A 16630-nucleotide genomic window follows, 5' to 3' on the forward strand; every position below is an offset into this window, starting at 1 on the left:
CGGGGGGGGTGAATGGAACTTGGTGTTTGGGGTTCAAAGCAGTAGTTTGTCTTTCCCAAAGTAGTGTCCTGGTTACTGTGAGTTCAATGTGAACAGCTTTCATTGGACCTGCTTTCTACAGATGCAGTCCCTATAAATGCTTCGAGCACGGCAAAGCAAATGCCATGTTGATGGTTAAATTGTAAAAAAAAAAAAAAACAACAATATTGTTGTTACTTGATATTTCTGTCCTTTGATGGACATCATTTCCAGGCCAGTTGAGTCACCGCAGCTCATCCAGAGATGGCCGCTCAAATGTTGAGGACATGCCATTAGTCAACCAACAGTTACAACAAAGATGGGATGTGTTAGCCATGCTACAGCACTGGCCGAAATTCATGGGAGCTGTAGTTCTTTTTTTGTACGTTAACAAAGATATTGTTGACCTCTGACTTGAATTCTTCTAGCAAGTGCCACAGTAGAACGCAGAAGGAGTACTTGTGCAGTACTTGCACACAGAACTGTGATATGGCCGCACAGTGGACCACAAGCAGAAAAAGGCCCATCAGGCGGGTGTCGTAGCAGCTATGTGAACAGGAGAGGAGGCAGCGGAGAGAAATCCAGATTTGATTACATGTGGAACTGAACAGTACAATTAGACACGGTGAGAGCACACGAGAGCTTTAAAAAGCCAAACTGCGGGGCAAAACTGAGCAGAGGTGGCAGAGGGGAGGGGGGTGAGGGGTTGACACTGAGGAAGGTTTGATTTAGTTTAGATCAATTTAAAAAAATAAAATAATAATTAAGCTGACATTTCTCATTGGAAATTGGCGGAGGATTGGAAGAGAGAGGAACACCCTGAAATGGGCCTCAGCATGTGATTTTGAGCTTCACAGAAATGAGGAACACACACTTGTACACACACACACACACACACACATGTTCACAGACTGCTGACAAGGAGGAAGACTGATGGAGATGTGCACAGCAGGAATAAAAGCTTTTTTGTGGTTGATTTATATTACATATTTATAATTGGCAGATTAACATCATCGGTGTAAATGTATGGCCGTTAGCTAAAAAACCTCTTAGCGCCCGTTGTCCCAACACAACTAAAACAGATACACCTGATAAAAACGTAACGTAATAAGAGACAGAAAAATAACATTGTAAGAACATATCACACAGTAAAACAGCATCAAGAATGAGAGAACAAAATAATCCAACTGGGTCTGAGGTCGGGCCATTTGTGATGGGGCTTAGGTGGTGCACTCATTTTTGTTTTTGCCTCCAAATAAAATGGTTTAGATAACATAAAACAAAAAACTGGAACTTTCCTTGTGAGATGGCAAGTGGAAATGCTTGAATTCATTAAATCTAGGGTGAATCAAGCAAAACCATGGTTCATTCGTTATATGACTACTGTCATTGAAATGAAATTTCACCTTGAACCTTGGAAATATTTGTTTGACAAAATAATTTGAACTCAAGGTCTGATTACTGTTTTGTTTGTTTTTTTGGAACGTTCAACTACATCGCATAGGCGTCATCAGTAGATGGAGTTTGCTCAGTTGTCATGGAAATGGCTGAGCTGTAAATATGTGACCTAAGTATCAAACTTCAGCCATGTGACAAGTTACGGTGACAAGATTGTGACAACAGGGCAAGTGGTGTCTGATGTGAATCGATTGAAGGCTCCAGAAAAAGCAGACAAGTGGACCTTAAGTTAAGAGCATTTTGTCACACTACTAGGTTTATTTCTGTCCAGATGAAAGAGCTTATAGAAATGATGGCCAAAAATACAGAAGCAAAACTGAAGGCGTAAGAACGCTGAGTTATCCCTTGGGTAAACAATGTCAAGAGACAAATCAGGGCGAATTTGATGTCAGAAATAGCGAAAGAGAGAAATAAACTGGGAAGAGCCGAGAAAGGGACTGGAGGGTTAAAGACAGAGAAAAACATTGAGAGACAGAAAGAGAGAGAAACAGGAAAAAAAGCGCCTCAGCCTGGCAGAGGAAAACTAAAAATGTGTGTTTGGTATCTTGTTTCTTACACACAGCGCATTCACAACCTACGCTCCCTCATGTGACACTACTAAACATGTAGCTAGGCAACAGTGGGCTAAGTCTGTCCGCTGGATTTGGGCGCGAGGCTCGCCTCTAAATAATTCAGCGGTAACACACACACAGACAAACAGACACACAGACACACACACAGACACACACACACACACACACACACACACACAGACACACACACACACACAGACACACACACACACACACACACACACACACACACACACACACGCTAAGAGCCCCCTCTACCTCTACTCCTGCCCACCGTCCCGTCTTCTGGGTGTGGTTTCTCCCGGGGTTGTGGGCAAGGCGGGATATTTTCAGCTCCGACTGGCCCCCGTGGCCCCTTCCATTGACGGAGCGGCAGCAGCCCGGCGACGGGGTTTGTGGGTAATGCCACCCTTGGCCTGTGGTTGCCCAAAACCATTTCCCTGCTCTCCCACACTGCAGCCAGACAGACTGTCCACGCTGCCACCGCTGCCGCACGGCTGACAGTGTGCAGGGCACCGCCGCCGACCGCAGCGCATACTGTAGTAAACAATACACAATACACTGTCTCTGACACACGCGCAGACACGTGCACAGACACGCACACAAACACACACTCAAACTCACTTATAATTTGACTTCACTTACTAAACAAGATCAGATTAGAACTGTGCATGCAGTTAAAGGCGATTCAGCTTACGAATTGTGCATGAAACATAACTTGTTGTGCATGTTTTAACAAAACCAGAAGCTGGTATTGGCTGATTTTTTTTTTTAATTACTTGAATCTTCGATAACGGCTGTGTGATTGAAACTCTGCCCATGTGCAAATTCCAAGAACACATTAGGTGTTTTAGAGGTGCCATATCATAAAAGTATAAACAAATTGGAGGCCTCACTTGCCATTTGAGGCACAAATTCATTCATCTGCCTTTCATATGTGTAAAACCCCCGTTAAAAGGTCAGTTCACACAAGTTACAAAACAACATTTTGGCATTCATCATTATTGTACAGAAGAAACTGCCCTTTGATAACAGTTGACAGGGTGTTCTGTGGATTATACACACTGTTTCTGGAAAGAGATGCTGCAGTTTAATTTTAAGCGCCGATAATAACATTCCATTCAGCTCCACTGTATTGGCGAGTTGGCAGCAATCTCAGAGAAAGATATGTGAAAACCTGGACTAATAAAACCAAAAATATCTGCATGGATAGGAAACATTACAGATTTGTGAAAATATGTCCTTTGTAATTTGGATGAACGAACCCTTTAGTTTTAATTCGAAAATTTGTATAAGCTCTGTTTGTACATCTTACACCTTGTGCACCAAAGATATCAACACTAACAGCGGGGCAACTATCTGGTGGCTACAGATATTTAATGAGCCTGAAGCATTAATGTTAACGACTTCGGTGATCCCCCGACTTTACATCCATAATCACTGGGTCAACATTTCAGTTTGCCCTGTGCTTTGGTTGCGAAACTGGCTCTCCCGTCAGCCTCAGCAGCTCTCGGCTGCAAATTAGAAAATGCTAGCATTCTAACAGGCTCAACTAAGATGGTAAACCCAGTAGATATAAAATCCTGAACATCAGCATGATAGCATCATCACCGTGAGCATATTAGAATGCAGATGTTAGCGTTTAGCTCAGCCTCACAGAGTCTATGGCATGGCGGTAGACTCTGACTGTTGTAGTAGACTGGCGGTAGACCCTTGTTTTTGACTGTGCAGCTGCAGCACCCAGTACTGATATGTTTTGCGAAACAAAAACATAATTTCCTATCGAAGTTTTTCAAATGTTAAATGTTGTCTAAACTCAAGCACCTATAAAAGAACTTTGATTAAAATGCGGCGTAAAAAATTGGTAAAATCTTGATTTAAATCAGGAACTAATCAGAGAATAAGCAAACCAGATCACAAGTCTCATCAGACACTTTTAATGCCAACGTCTGGCATTTGACAGTTTCCAGCACTCTGTGCCACAGACACGTATCGGTTGATTCTAAAAAAGGACTGAGGTTCAGTGCCCAGCCCCAGCACCGTGGTGCCGCCAGTCTGTCACTGTCCACGGCTAGCCGGCATACTACAGCCCATTACAGCTCACTACAGGGCAGTATATCACTGCTGGTAAGAGAGGTGTTTGGTCGGCATCCATTTTGAAGTGTTTGTGATCTGGAGTGGAGGGAGGGTGGTGGTCGTGGCGGTGGCGGCGGTGGTGGTGGAGGGGGAGTGGGTTGCTTCCTAAAATAGCCCTGACGGAGAAATGACAGGACAGGTGGGGCAAGGTTACCGCTGGCCTTGGAATAACAGAGTGCTGCCATAAACCAACAGATTAGCTAACCCTTCGCTGGCCTCCCCTTCGAGACGACTAACCCTTGTTCCACAAACCCGCCACTCATTCCAAGTTTGACCTCGACCAAGAGAAGAAACGCAACATATGACATAAGCAGAAATGCAACTGCAAAAAACGGCTTTTTTTCAAGTCAATTTTGTCTGGGCTTGAATCCTCAAAGTCTTCTTTTCTTAAAACAAAGAAAGTGCTTAAACAGTTCGTAGCTTGCCATAGTGTTGATAATCAATTATAAGTCTGGATCTCAAATGTAAGGATTTGGTGGTTTATGTCACTTTAAGTGGATAATTTGTCTTCTGGAATATTTATCAGACAAAACAAGCAATTTAAAGACACTGATATGGGATTTGAGAACTTGTGATGGATGTATTTTACATAATATTTGATGTTTATATATGAAATAAAGAATCAAAATAAAAGATTAATCAATAATGAAAATAATCATTCACATTTTATCAATAAAAAATCAACATCAATAAGCAAATCTCAGCCTTTTTCCATTGCAAATCAACATGTTAAAGTTATTGGAAATAGGTTGATTTGTTATGGAAAGTTTAATTTTCTTGTGTCGTGTGCAGCAACCTGCCTTACTCTTTTTTTTGTTTAGATACAGATATTGGTTTCCAGAAAAGTCTTAGAAGAAGTTGAGTTCTTCTTAAAACACGTTGAAATATTCTTAACGGGCTGGTAGATTTGAGGGAAAAAACTTGAATTAAAAACAAAGTTTTTTGGACTCCATCAAGGACATAAATGATTATAAGAGAGAGATGTGATTCACAACAACAGCCTAAAATATATAATAAAACATCATGAATGCATTCATGAGCTATAAGCATTATGATAGGACACATTCACACACACATAAACACAAACACACACACACTGCACAGGAATGTGTCCTGTCGCTGTGTGTCCTAAGATTAGGAGCTGCAGTAAAAGTGTCATATACCTTGATGAAGACATTCTGTCGAGCACGTTAATGTTGATGTGACGTTAATGTGACATTCAGCTGCAGCTCAGTCGACACTCTCCTGAGTTTTCTGAAACTTTCTGCTCCTGCACGTCCCATTCTTTCATTTCTGACGGATTTAATAGGGTTAAAAGCATTTCCTTTCTTTTTTGGCACCTGCAACCTTCTTCGTGTTTATCAGGGGACATTTAACTGGCATGTTGCCCGACATCAAGTGCTCTTCCTTGTTTTCACACATTGAAAAGTAAAAGTATTAAATCACTTGTTTGTTTTCACTACCTAACTATCACTGTTTTTCATGGCCCACTCCCCCTGTTTTATTAAGTTTATGTGTGCCTGATATTCCCTCAGGCTGGAGCTGTAAATAAGACCACACTCTCCGTGTGCTTGTGAAATAAGACGCATTTATCTAACTGAACCATCCACTCAGCCACTGTTGCACCCACTGAACTCTGTTTTCTGTGTACAGTTATTTGAGCATAGGATTCCTGAAGCAAAATTAACCGTAAAACCTTAGGAAAAAAATACACCAAAAGTTCTGGAATTCAAAATTTTACTGAAGTCAAAGCAAACGGGTATTAGTGAAAGTGTTCAAAAGTAACCAAAGTCATTCTGTAATACTGACAGTCAAGAAGAGCATAGTTCAGTGGTGCTGTTGGGGGAGAACCATCTATCCCCAGTTTTACAATTATCGTGCTCCCAGATCAGTTCAAGAAAGGAGCAAAGTAAGGAAAAAGGAAACGGAGAGTGGAAGGAAGGAAGTGGAGAAGGGCAAAAGAGAGGAAGGAAATAAAAAAAGGAAGGAAGAGAGGGAACAAAGGAAGAAAACCAGGAATGAAGAAACGAATTAACTGCCAGTACTCCGCATCCCTGGTAAACAATTAAAAACGAATTCTCCCCCCCGCTGTGTGTTGCAGGTGTAACTACGGCTGGCAGGGTCCGCTCTGCGACGAGTGTCTGCCGTACCCCGGCTGTGTTCACGGGACCTGTAATGAGCCCTGGCAGTGCACCTGTGAGAAGAACTGGGGAGGTCTGCTCTGTGACAAAGGTCAGACCCAAAACCTGGTTTTATCTCATGTTCTACAATGTTCAGTCCTCTAATGCATCCATTATTTGGTCGATATGATCTTGTCTTTGAGTGTATAACATAACTCATGTATTTAAAGGGCCATACCGGTGTTTTTTGCAAGTTTTAGCTCCCTGAATTTGTTTTTTCCTACTTTTCGTGCAGCCGTTGGTTTCCATTCACTTTGGCAAGGCGCGAAATTCAACCAGCAGAACTTTGTTGAGTTGCGCAATCCGTCACAGATGACATCAAGTCTGCATTCTTTTTCATTACTTTTATGTGGTGATGTGCAGATAATAAGACAAGATGAACTTGACTCATTGCCTCTAGGCCGCTGCGAAGCCCCAGATAACGATAACTTTGACCACAATTAATCCAGGCTTGATACTGACTTTGATTTGATTTTACAACTCAGACAAGTTTCAAGAGTCCGCCATTCGATTTTCTTGCTGCTCTGGAATGAACTGAAACCAGTCGATGCCTAGAACTAAAATACATTCATAAATCTAATATATTAATAATATAATAATATTAATGTATAATTTTCAAAACAGTCAACAGCTACAATGAACTATTTGTGATTTCCAGCAAATGGGCTAAACATAGAAAAATCACTGGTCATGGTCCTTTGTAAAGCTTGATTTGCCTTGCGCCACGTAAGTCACATGAGGACACAGTGTGATTGGTCAAGATGCAGGGACCCAAATTAGAAATTACATTTGCCGTAAATATATTCTTACATTGTGTTCCTTGTGACCCACAGTCAGATGTTTTTGTAAGAAAAAAAAACAAAAAAACAATGAAATCAAGCCTGTAACAACAAGTCATTGTGTACGGCTGTTGTGTTTTAGAAGTCAAACAGCACAGAGCTGCAGAATAATGAGCGAGGAAAAAGCTTTTAGCTGATAATTTGATTAATTTTTCTACATGACATCATAGCAAGTTGTGTATCATTTGTAAAACCCTGTGTGTTAAATGACAAACAGCGTAAGTTGAATCGGTGTCTGTTGCTGTGCAGATCTGAACTACTGTGGGACCAACCGGCCCTGTAAGAATGGAGGGACGTGCATGAACACAGAGCCAGACGAATACAACTGTGCCTGTCCAGACGGCTACTCTGGCAAGAACTGTGAGATCGGTGAGTCTGTAAATCAAAGGCGCCGCAGACCAGGTTCAGGATCCAGGGTTTTGTGCCACGGCATCTTAATGGGAAAGTTCTGAGGAACTGGATAGGTCCAACGGAAGATTTATGAAAATTCCTACTTTTCTCTCTCCAGCGGAGCACGCCTGTGTGTCCAACCCCTGTGCCAATGGAGGGACCTGCCATGAAGTCCCATCAGGCTTTGAGTGTCACTGTCCAGCAGGCTGGTCTGGGCCAACCTGTGCTAAAGGTTCATATTTACCCGCCGTTACTTTAGAGTATTTTACATACAGTAAAGTTGCACTAAACTTAAAGGTTTAACATCAGGAAACATGCTCATTTTGTTGCCGTTTTCAGTGTTTTACCAACGTAATAATCAGACCTAAAGAGGACCAACTGGCCACCTTCCAAACTGGCTGATAGATTAGAAAAATTTAAAGCAATGTTATGAGTTTTCCCTGGAGGCAAGTACAGATTCCTCACTGTAGGACTTATAAAATCAGACCGTGTCGTCGACTGTAGACAGAAAGATTCATTTACTGATTTTCATTTGAATGGGATGCTGGCTTTGAAATCTGTCTTATTGAAATTTCAGACACGGACGAATGTGCCTCAAGCCCCTGTGCTCAGGGCGGGACCTGCATCGACGTGGAGAACGGCTTCAAATGCCTCTGTCCTCCACAGTGGACCGGAAAGACCTGCCAGATTGGTACGTCTTTAAGTCTAATTAATGACTAAACTGTCAATTAATGCAATGTGAACCATCAAAATGATACAAGAGTGGAATGGACTCATTTGCAAATTGTGAAATGTATACAGTATATCATATTTCTGAAATCCTAATAAATAAAATTGTCGCATGCTGGGTGATATTTTGCTGTGATGAAGTCAGTGTGTTTCCTTGTGTGCTGCAACTGCAGGGAATGCCATGTGTCCAGATTTATTCCAGGAATCCATTTGCTTGCGGAGTTACAGCGTATTTGGCTGTTTGTTTATCCTGCCGTGTCATTTAACCAGTGGCATTACTGAAGGGGGGGGGTCACTAATTCCAAATGAGTGTGAATGTGTTTGGGTATACGCATGCCCAGCGGCGATACTCGCCGGGTATCATCTGCAACACAAGCCAGGTGACTCGAGTAAAGCTAAAAATAACCTCCCGCCTGGCAACTGCCAGCCTTGGGACCAAATATACTTCGCCAGGGGGTTATCTTTGGCTCCAGACTGGGCGTGACAGGGGAGTATGTAAACTACAGTGAGGCGACAACCCAGCATAGCGGAGCCCTCTCCCTCTTTGACTTCAGCCAGGAAACACTTTATAACATGTAAACATGTGCGTGGAGCGATCGAGACGCAGCGGCTTGTGTTTTGGATTCTGTTATTCTCAGAGTGCCTTCCCTTCCAGGGAGTGGGGTGGTACCTGCGAGAGAGCGGGACGAGCAGGAGGGGTGGTGGTAGTGGGGGAGGTTTGGTTTTTGGAAAAGGGTTCACGGTGTTTAATTTCAGCAGGCCAACAGGTGCCACTTACCTCCTGGGAGTAGTATTAATGCACTGTGTCGGTTTATAGTGAGTAGCGCCCGCCGCGCCCACCGCGCTGCCTCTGAAACTGACCACTTGGAATGCTGCAGGTTGGCCTTCAGGGAATGCAGCAGAGAGACATTAACCCTGAGGGAGGGAGGAGGGTGGGTGAGGATAGAGCAGAGGGGCGATGGAAAGCTGTGGAAGAAATCAAACCGTCTCAGACATGAACCTCAGCCTGTAAATGTTCTGGTAGTTTTACATAAAAAGTCATCCCATAAAAGTCATCAAAGCCGTCTGATGAGAGGGTACCTAGTACTGTAACTGAATGTTACAGCACAGGATTAAATATGCACATTAGAGACATTAATGTTCCACACTGTAGTAAATTTCTCATTTAATTATAATTTCTAATGCAGGGGGAAATGAAATACATCTAATATCGCATGAAATACCGTGAACGAGTCAATTTTAATTTGTAGAAATACTGTCGTGACTACTGGAGAGCAAATTTTAAAAATGTATTTGTTTTACCTCATGAAGAAGAAGAAACGAAAGAGAAGAATAGGGGAAAATATGGGGGCAAATATAGGAGTTAAATGAAAAGCAGAGCAGAATGTAACATCTTGCCTGTTTTTAACTATGCTCTGGTGCTGTTGAAGTGTGTACAACGGTTGAAATCTGCCTCTCATATCAACATCTGAAACAGGCATATATCCCCCCCGAGTACTGACAATGGTCGTAAATCAAAGCACAAAAAAACAATTATTAGAGTTTAGAATGCAGACTTTAAAACCTCCTACCGAGTGCCAAAAATCAAATATTGTGTGGGCATTGCAGCTCATCTTAACAGTCATTACGGAACATTTCTGTAACAATGATCCATGTTTGAATGCCAGGTGGGTGAAGCCAGCGACATTCCAGATTCAATGTCTGAAAGGGGCTTTAGTCATGAACAGTCACTCCCCCTCAGTAAGACGCAGAGTTCAGAAAAAGGCCTATAATCTTTGACCATAATTTCAGCGTGTTGTAAGCCATGAAGCTATCCTTGGTGACGGGGCTTCTGAGCAGGTTCCTAGCGCTCTCATTCATTCTCTCTGTGTCTGTCGTCTCCGTTTTTGCAGACGTTTATGAGTGTGCGGGGATCAAGCCTTGCCTCAATGCTTACTCTTGCAAAAACTTGATTGGTGGATATCACTGTGCCTGCTTTCGTGGATGGGTGGGCAAGAACTGTGACATCAGTTAGTATCAATCCAGCAAAATCGTTAGTCTTCAGCCTCTTTCCACCTACCTGTAGCAATGTTCGAACCAAAGCCCTGTCGTCTTTGCTGGCTAGCTTCTGTTCTACTGCCCTCTGTAGCTCAGTGTATTTTATTATAGTAGGTTTCTGACTTTGGTCTTTTCTGGAAAGCTACAACATATTCATGGTGTTTTCCGTTTAAGATAATGGACCACGTACTTTTGTACTCAACAATCAAAATTTAACACTTAATCACTTTACCCAAAGAAATGATTATTTTGTTAGCACTGGACAGCTACAGCTTTCACCAAGCTTTGACGGCATGCTAGTGCCCAAGACCCATGGGATATTCTGTTGCTGACAATGCTAACAAAATAATCTTAGCTTTTCTAGCTTAACATGACCAGTAGTTCAGATGTTACCCTATATTATAGGAGTAAATGCTCATTTATCTTACAGCCGCCATGGGACTTTGATAACATACTAATGTTGTTGTTGTTGAAGTTTACCAAAACAATCTTAGCTTTCTTTTGTTCAAATATTACTACTCGCTGCAGTCATAAGTACTCATCAATCTTGAAATATCGACAGAAAACCACAGACACGATTTGCTATAAACCCATGAGGCTGACGGCATGCTAGTGGTTAAGATTGGTGGAATATCGAATTGTTTTCTTGGATAAAATGAAAAATAGTTCATATTTACTGTCCAGTACAATGTCACAATAGACACAACAAAACACAAGAAAAGTATTTCAGACTTACAGAGAGAGCAATTAAAGAAACCATCTATTGGAAAATACATTATATTACTCATGCTAGTGGAAGAGAAGCTAGCTAATCGAGGGGGCTGAGCTTCAGATCACCATTCACACTCCTCTTTCGTACCTTTCTGATGGCTGTTTATACCTGCCACACCCTGACTAACTCTTTTAGGCTGTAAGACTAAAACTTTTTTGCCGTTTAACCTCTTTTTAAAATGTTGAGGGGTAGTTTTATCTCTTGCAGTTTTGTTTCATTGCACGTTCTCACAGCTCGTCTGCACCTCTGAATCTGCTTCTAGCATTTCTTCTTGGCATGGATCACTTTGCTTTGGTTTCATCAGCCACTTTCCTGTAGTAGCCGCATGTTAGAGCACCAATGCCTTTTCCATCTCCCAACTTGTCAAACTAAAATGTGACGTTTTCACTGTCTTTGGCTTCTCCTCAGATGTGAACAGCTGCCATGGACAGTGTCAGAACGGAGGGACCTGCAAGGTGAGATTCTGAAATTATCAAATCTGGAGACAATTTCTATAGCTTTCAAAAACACAGAAGCCTCTGTTTAATCTATGTATTTATTAAATGTATCATGACAGAACATTGTGGTGTACAGGAACAAGATTATTGCTGATCAAAGCGGCTGTCAGAACATAAAAGAATAAGCTCGAGGGTATTATGGTTTTTAAACAGTGGTTACCAACAGTGAACAAGTACAAAATAAAGACAGGAGAAATACCACCCTAGTTTCCTTATACAGCTTGGTTTATCTGTATGTAGAGAAAAAAAATAAAACAAATTTTATATATATATATATATATATAAAATTATATAATTATATTATTGTTATTATTATATTATTATTATTATAATTATATAATTGTTTTTTTTATTTGCTTAAAATTATTGTTGATACATTTTTTGTTGATCAAGTAATTGTTTCATTTCTACTTGATAAACTCAACATAATCCATGAAAAGCCTATAACAATTAGCAGATACAAATTAGAACAGCTTCCTTAATAACTCAGAACACTTTGTAATGCTCATTCTCTTTGACACTTGAAACAATAAATAGGAAGTTTTGACACTTTGATTAGAGTTTTTGCTTACTTCTTGTCTTTGTGCCAGGATGTGGCCAGAGGCTACCAGTGTGTTTGCCAGCCAGGATTCGGGGGCCGACAATGTGAGGTTCAGAGGAACCGCTGTTCCAGCAGTCCATGTAGGAACGGGGGCCGCTGTCATGCCCTGCCAGACGGATTCATGTGTGAATGCCCTCAAGGCTTCGCTGGTACAACCTGTGAGGTGAGGATTAGATCCAGCTACTACAATACACTGTCAAAAGACAGTGTGATGCTTATATTGCGGTCATGTTTCACTTTTGCTGAAAACATGTTTTTACTTTCTTTTTTTGCTTTCTGAAGGTGCAGAACGACCCATGTAGCCCAAACCCGTGTCACAACAAGGCCCAGTGCCACAGCCTGATGGGAGATTTCTACTGCAGCTGCCCAGATGATTACGAGGGCAAAACCTGTTCAGAGCTCAAGGACCACTGCAAGACTAACCAGTGTCAAGGTAACATAGCAACTGGAGAACCCTCTGATCTATAGTAAGATATTTTTAAAGTAACCAGTTGGAAGAGGGAGACATTCCAGCTTGTTACCCTGCTGATCTTCACTCTTTTCACATTTTTATTTATTTATTAATTTATTTTTCACCCCAAAGTGATTGACAGTTGCACGGTTGCCGTGGCAACCAACGATACCCAAAAGCGGGTGTGGCACATCTCGTCCAATGTGTGCGGACCCCACGGTCGCTGCATCAGCCTGCCTGCTGGGAACTTCAGCTGCTCCTGTGAGCCGGGATTCACTGGCACCTACTGCCACGAGAGTGAGTCATTATTAGCTCGACACACACACACACAGACTATATTTATCATCTGTTACCATCACAGGGAACCACATGATTCTTACAGTAAATCAGACTCCTGTTTCACTAATCATCACTGTCTTAAACAGTAAAAACACAAGAAGGAAATCCAGAAGAGAACATGAGCAGGAAAATGCTTCTAGAAAGATCATTGTCTCTGCCAAAAAAATCTTTCACATCCCATTACTTTGTGGATTTGGGTTTTGTTCTTCTTGTAAATATTTGGGATTCTTTGGATTTTATGCTTTTTGAAAATTGAATAGCTCCGTCCAAAGAAATATATTTATAACTCAGTATATGTAAATATCTATCCCCACTTTGTCTGCAGACATTAATGACTGTGCGTCATCACCCTGTAAAAATGGGGGCACTTGCATCGATGGAATCAACTCCTTCCAGTGTTTCTGCCCAGACGGCTGGGAGGGCCGTCTGTGTGATGTTGGTGAGTACGTGTGTGGGCGCTTTGAAGGGAAGTGGGTTTTCAGGTCTGTGTGAGCAACAGCACAGGTATACAAGTCTTAGGGAAGAGCCTTGCTATGTAATGCTGCCTATGAGTCACATATCCTGAGAGAATCCATCTTCACGCCGACAGGAGTACCACGAGAATGATCAGCAGTCTGAGAATCTAATGCAAGACAGAACAATGGAGGGTTTGTTTGGGAGATAAAGGCAAGCAGAAAAATGTGGTAACTTCACCAGCTGACAGATGCTTAATCTGTTTTGGAACATGCATATGCCCACAGTTATGTACGTTGGTCTGTGTGCACATTTGCCGATGACACTGTCACTTATATTATACTATATATAAGTAGTAGCATAACATACTTAATATTTAGAAGGACAACTGCTCCAAAAGCAGAAATAATAAGCAACAAATGTCCAGTCCAAATGAAATACTTAAACTCAAAGCAAAATCTCTTAATCGCACTGATTTACATAATCCTTTATTCATGACTGCAGCGTGAACATCAGCACAAAGGAGGTGCTGAGTTTTACTTCTGCTTCCACAACATCGAGGAACATAGCTCTACGTTATGAGGTGATAAAATCAATATAGAATCAATAGCTAAATACTGACCTGTCGTTTGACTTTGTTCCAGATGTGAATGAGTGTAACAGGAACCCCTGTCAGAACGGAGGTCAGTGTGTCGACCTGCTCAACGACTTCTACTGCAACTGTGTAGACAGCTGGAAAGGAAAGACTTGCCACTCACGTAAGTCAATATGTGTTTGTTAAAGACTGTAAAGAAATCTGTGACTGTATGTTTATAAACGTACGTGGACGTCTGTATGAAAGAAGTGATTGAAAAATTGAGGAAACACACCTCTGAGAATTGAAGTATGTTTGCATGATTCTTTTTCTGTACATGTGGAAGAGCAACAGACTCTTAGGGCATCAGTCTTAAAGAAAGTGAATTATAATAAGCTGCAATAATTACAAAGATTACTTTGATTGATATCAATGAGCAAATAAGTCAGAGCAAACAAAAAATCAAGCCGAGCCCATGAGGCTCTCATGAGTGGCGTCTTTATCATCACTTTCCATGTTCTCCAACATGTCGGGTCTTATTTTTTTAACTACCTCATCCTCTTAATCTTCTCTCTGTGGCTGCTAACCACCATGCAGGCTGGTTTTCCCCTCTGACAGCATCTCTGAACTTTGCTTTGGAGCTGAAGTAATCGCTACTTAACACTGGCACTGAGTCAAATGTTTGAACTCTTTTTCCCATGCCGCCTCGGTCCAGGTGAGAGCCAATGCGACTCCACTACCTGCAGTAATGGAGGGACGTGTTACGACCATGGAGACTCCTTCCTGTGCAGCTGCCCCTCAGGCTGGGGTGGCAGCACCTGCAACACAGGTCAGGCACTCACTGCACTCTAATTACACTGTAATGTCTTTGGTAATAACAGTGTAACAATGTGATGTGACATTATCCTGTTACGACCTGTCAGACTCTGTGATCACAAGTCAAAGAGCAGATCTCCCACTGTGGTCTGGTCAGAGTAAAAAACATTTTCATAAAAGGGAACTCATTTTGTTTTTGTAGCCAAGAACAGCACGTGTGACTCGGGTCCGTGCGAGAATGGAGGGACGTGTGTCGGGGGAGGGGACAGCTTCACTTGCATCTGCAAGGACGGCTGGGAAGGACCCACCTGTGCACAGAGTAGGTGACTGTTAGAGGTTGTGCAATGTTCACATTATTGTGATGGATGGTAGGGATGGGAAATATTAAAATACTTAAAAACTTATTGTCATTGGACAAGTCAAGACAGTTGTGTGGTTGTAGAGTTGGTTCAGTGAGCATTACTAAATACTGTTGACGATTTGGCACAGTATTCACTGAATCTGAGTTTAATCACCTTGAAGGACTTTGGCTGACTTTATCTTACTATTTTGTGCCAAGGTAGATCTTACTTTTCTATCATAATTACAACTTGGATGTTGACATGAGTGCCATTCACAAGAACATGAACTTCAGTATGACATGAATGCAGCATTAGATAGAAATGTATATAAATGTACTTATTTGACAGTAATAAAGGTAAATGCAAGACTGCAGTCATTCAGTTGCAACATACATTTAATGTTTCCCCATATGGGGAAAAGGATCGGACAGTTTGTCATTCAGTCTACCTTCTTCCTCTTGCAGATGTCAATGACTGCAATCCACATCCCTGGTAAGACAGCTTCCTTGAATTATTCAACTGAAAATCTTTAGCAAAATTACAATGTTTTCACCTTTTTTTTTGCCACTATTGCTTGTGAATTATGTTCATGGCTGTTTAGAAAGTCCAATGCTGGTTTGAGAGAAGCTATTGAAGGTTACCATGCAGTTTTCTGGCATGGTTTCAGAAATCTCTCAAAGCAGAGGGGATTCTAATATCTCCATATCATTTCTTAGGTTTAAAATAGCTTAACTTTTTGTTAATTTCAGTTCTTTTATTTTATTTTATTTTACAGTGTTTTAATTGGCATTTATTTAACAGGTGCTACAAATGACAGAATTCGGGATTTCACCTGTAGAAATCTGATTATGTTGTCAAACTTCTTTTAATTGATGTTGAGGTGTTTTTAATATAGAAACCCTGTGGATAGATCTTCACCTCTTTAACTATTTTTCTCTGCATTGCACACCATTTATTGCCAATTTTGCTGTTGAATATGACTTGATATCCTTGTTCATCTTATTGTAACTTAAACTTGACTTCACTTGTTCTTGGAGATGATTCATATCTGGTGGTCTGGACTGCAGCCGTAAATTTCACCGATATTAATTTAAAACATCAGCTGAGTTGAAATTTGCATCTCTCCTGAGTCACTCTGGATAAACTCCAACCTGAGATGCCTTGTTTCGACTTGACAATATGAAACAAAGCGTTGGAGCAGCTACTCGGTTTCCCAGCAACTCTCGCACTTTGTTTCCATTCTGGAAATGGTTACGCTCTGGGTTTTCCCATTAAAGTTTGTTGATGTTGAGGTGTGAGTGCAGGCGTATGTAATTCATGTGTGTTTTGCATACGTGTACAGTTGTCGGTGCATATTTGTGTGATAGTCGGTGACTGTATATGTTTTTGTGTCTGTAAATGAATCAGCGTGTTTCCGAGCACATACC

The 16630-nt window shown here is 41.5% G+C and overlaps 1 protein-coding gene across 3 annotated transcripts in view; it reads left to right on the plus strand.

Moving 5' to 3' along the window:
* Positions 1-16630, plus strand: part of LOC120795184 (protein jagged-2-like) — a 104065-nt gene that overhangs the window by 72895 nt on the left and 14540 nt on the right. For 2 of the 3 annotated variants that reach the window (XM_040136827.1, XM_040136828.1), the window contains 14 exons: positions 6286-6416; positions 7453-7572; positions 7712-7825; positions 8171-8284; positions 10215-10331; positions 11540-11586; positions 12219-12392; positions 12512-12662; positions 12813-12977; positions 13345-13458; positions 14117-14230; positions 14762-14875; positions 15065-15181; positions 15668-15695. In XM_040136827.1, coding sequence (XP_039992761.1) covers positions 6286-6416; positions 7453-7572; positions 7712-7825; positions 8171-8284; positions 10215-10331; positions 11540-11586; positions 12219-12392; positions 12512-12662; positions 12813-12977; positions 13345-13458; positions 14117-14230; positions 14762-14875; positions 15065-15181; positions 15668-15695 — 1620 coding nt within the window. The remainder of the gene's footprint in view (positions 1-6285; positions 6417-7452; positions 7573-7711; positions 7826-8170; positions 8285-10214; positions 10332-11539; positions 11587-12218; positions 12393-12511; positions 12663-12812; positions 12978-13344; positions 13459-14116; positions 14231-14761; positions 14876-15064; positions 15182-15667; positions 15696-16630) is intronic. The other variant, XM_040136829.1, reaches the window with a different exon arrangement.

The sequence above is a fragment of the Xiphias gladius genome, chromosome 10, assembly GCF_016859285.1.
Source record: "Xiphias gladius isolate SHS-SW01 ecotype Sanya breed wild chromosome 10, ASM1685928v1, whole genome shotgun sequence".
NCBI classification, from domain to species: Eukaryota; Metazoa; Chordata; class Actinopteri; order Istiophoriformes; family Xiphiidae; genus Xiphias; species Xiphias gladius.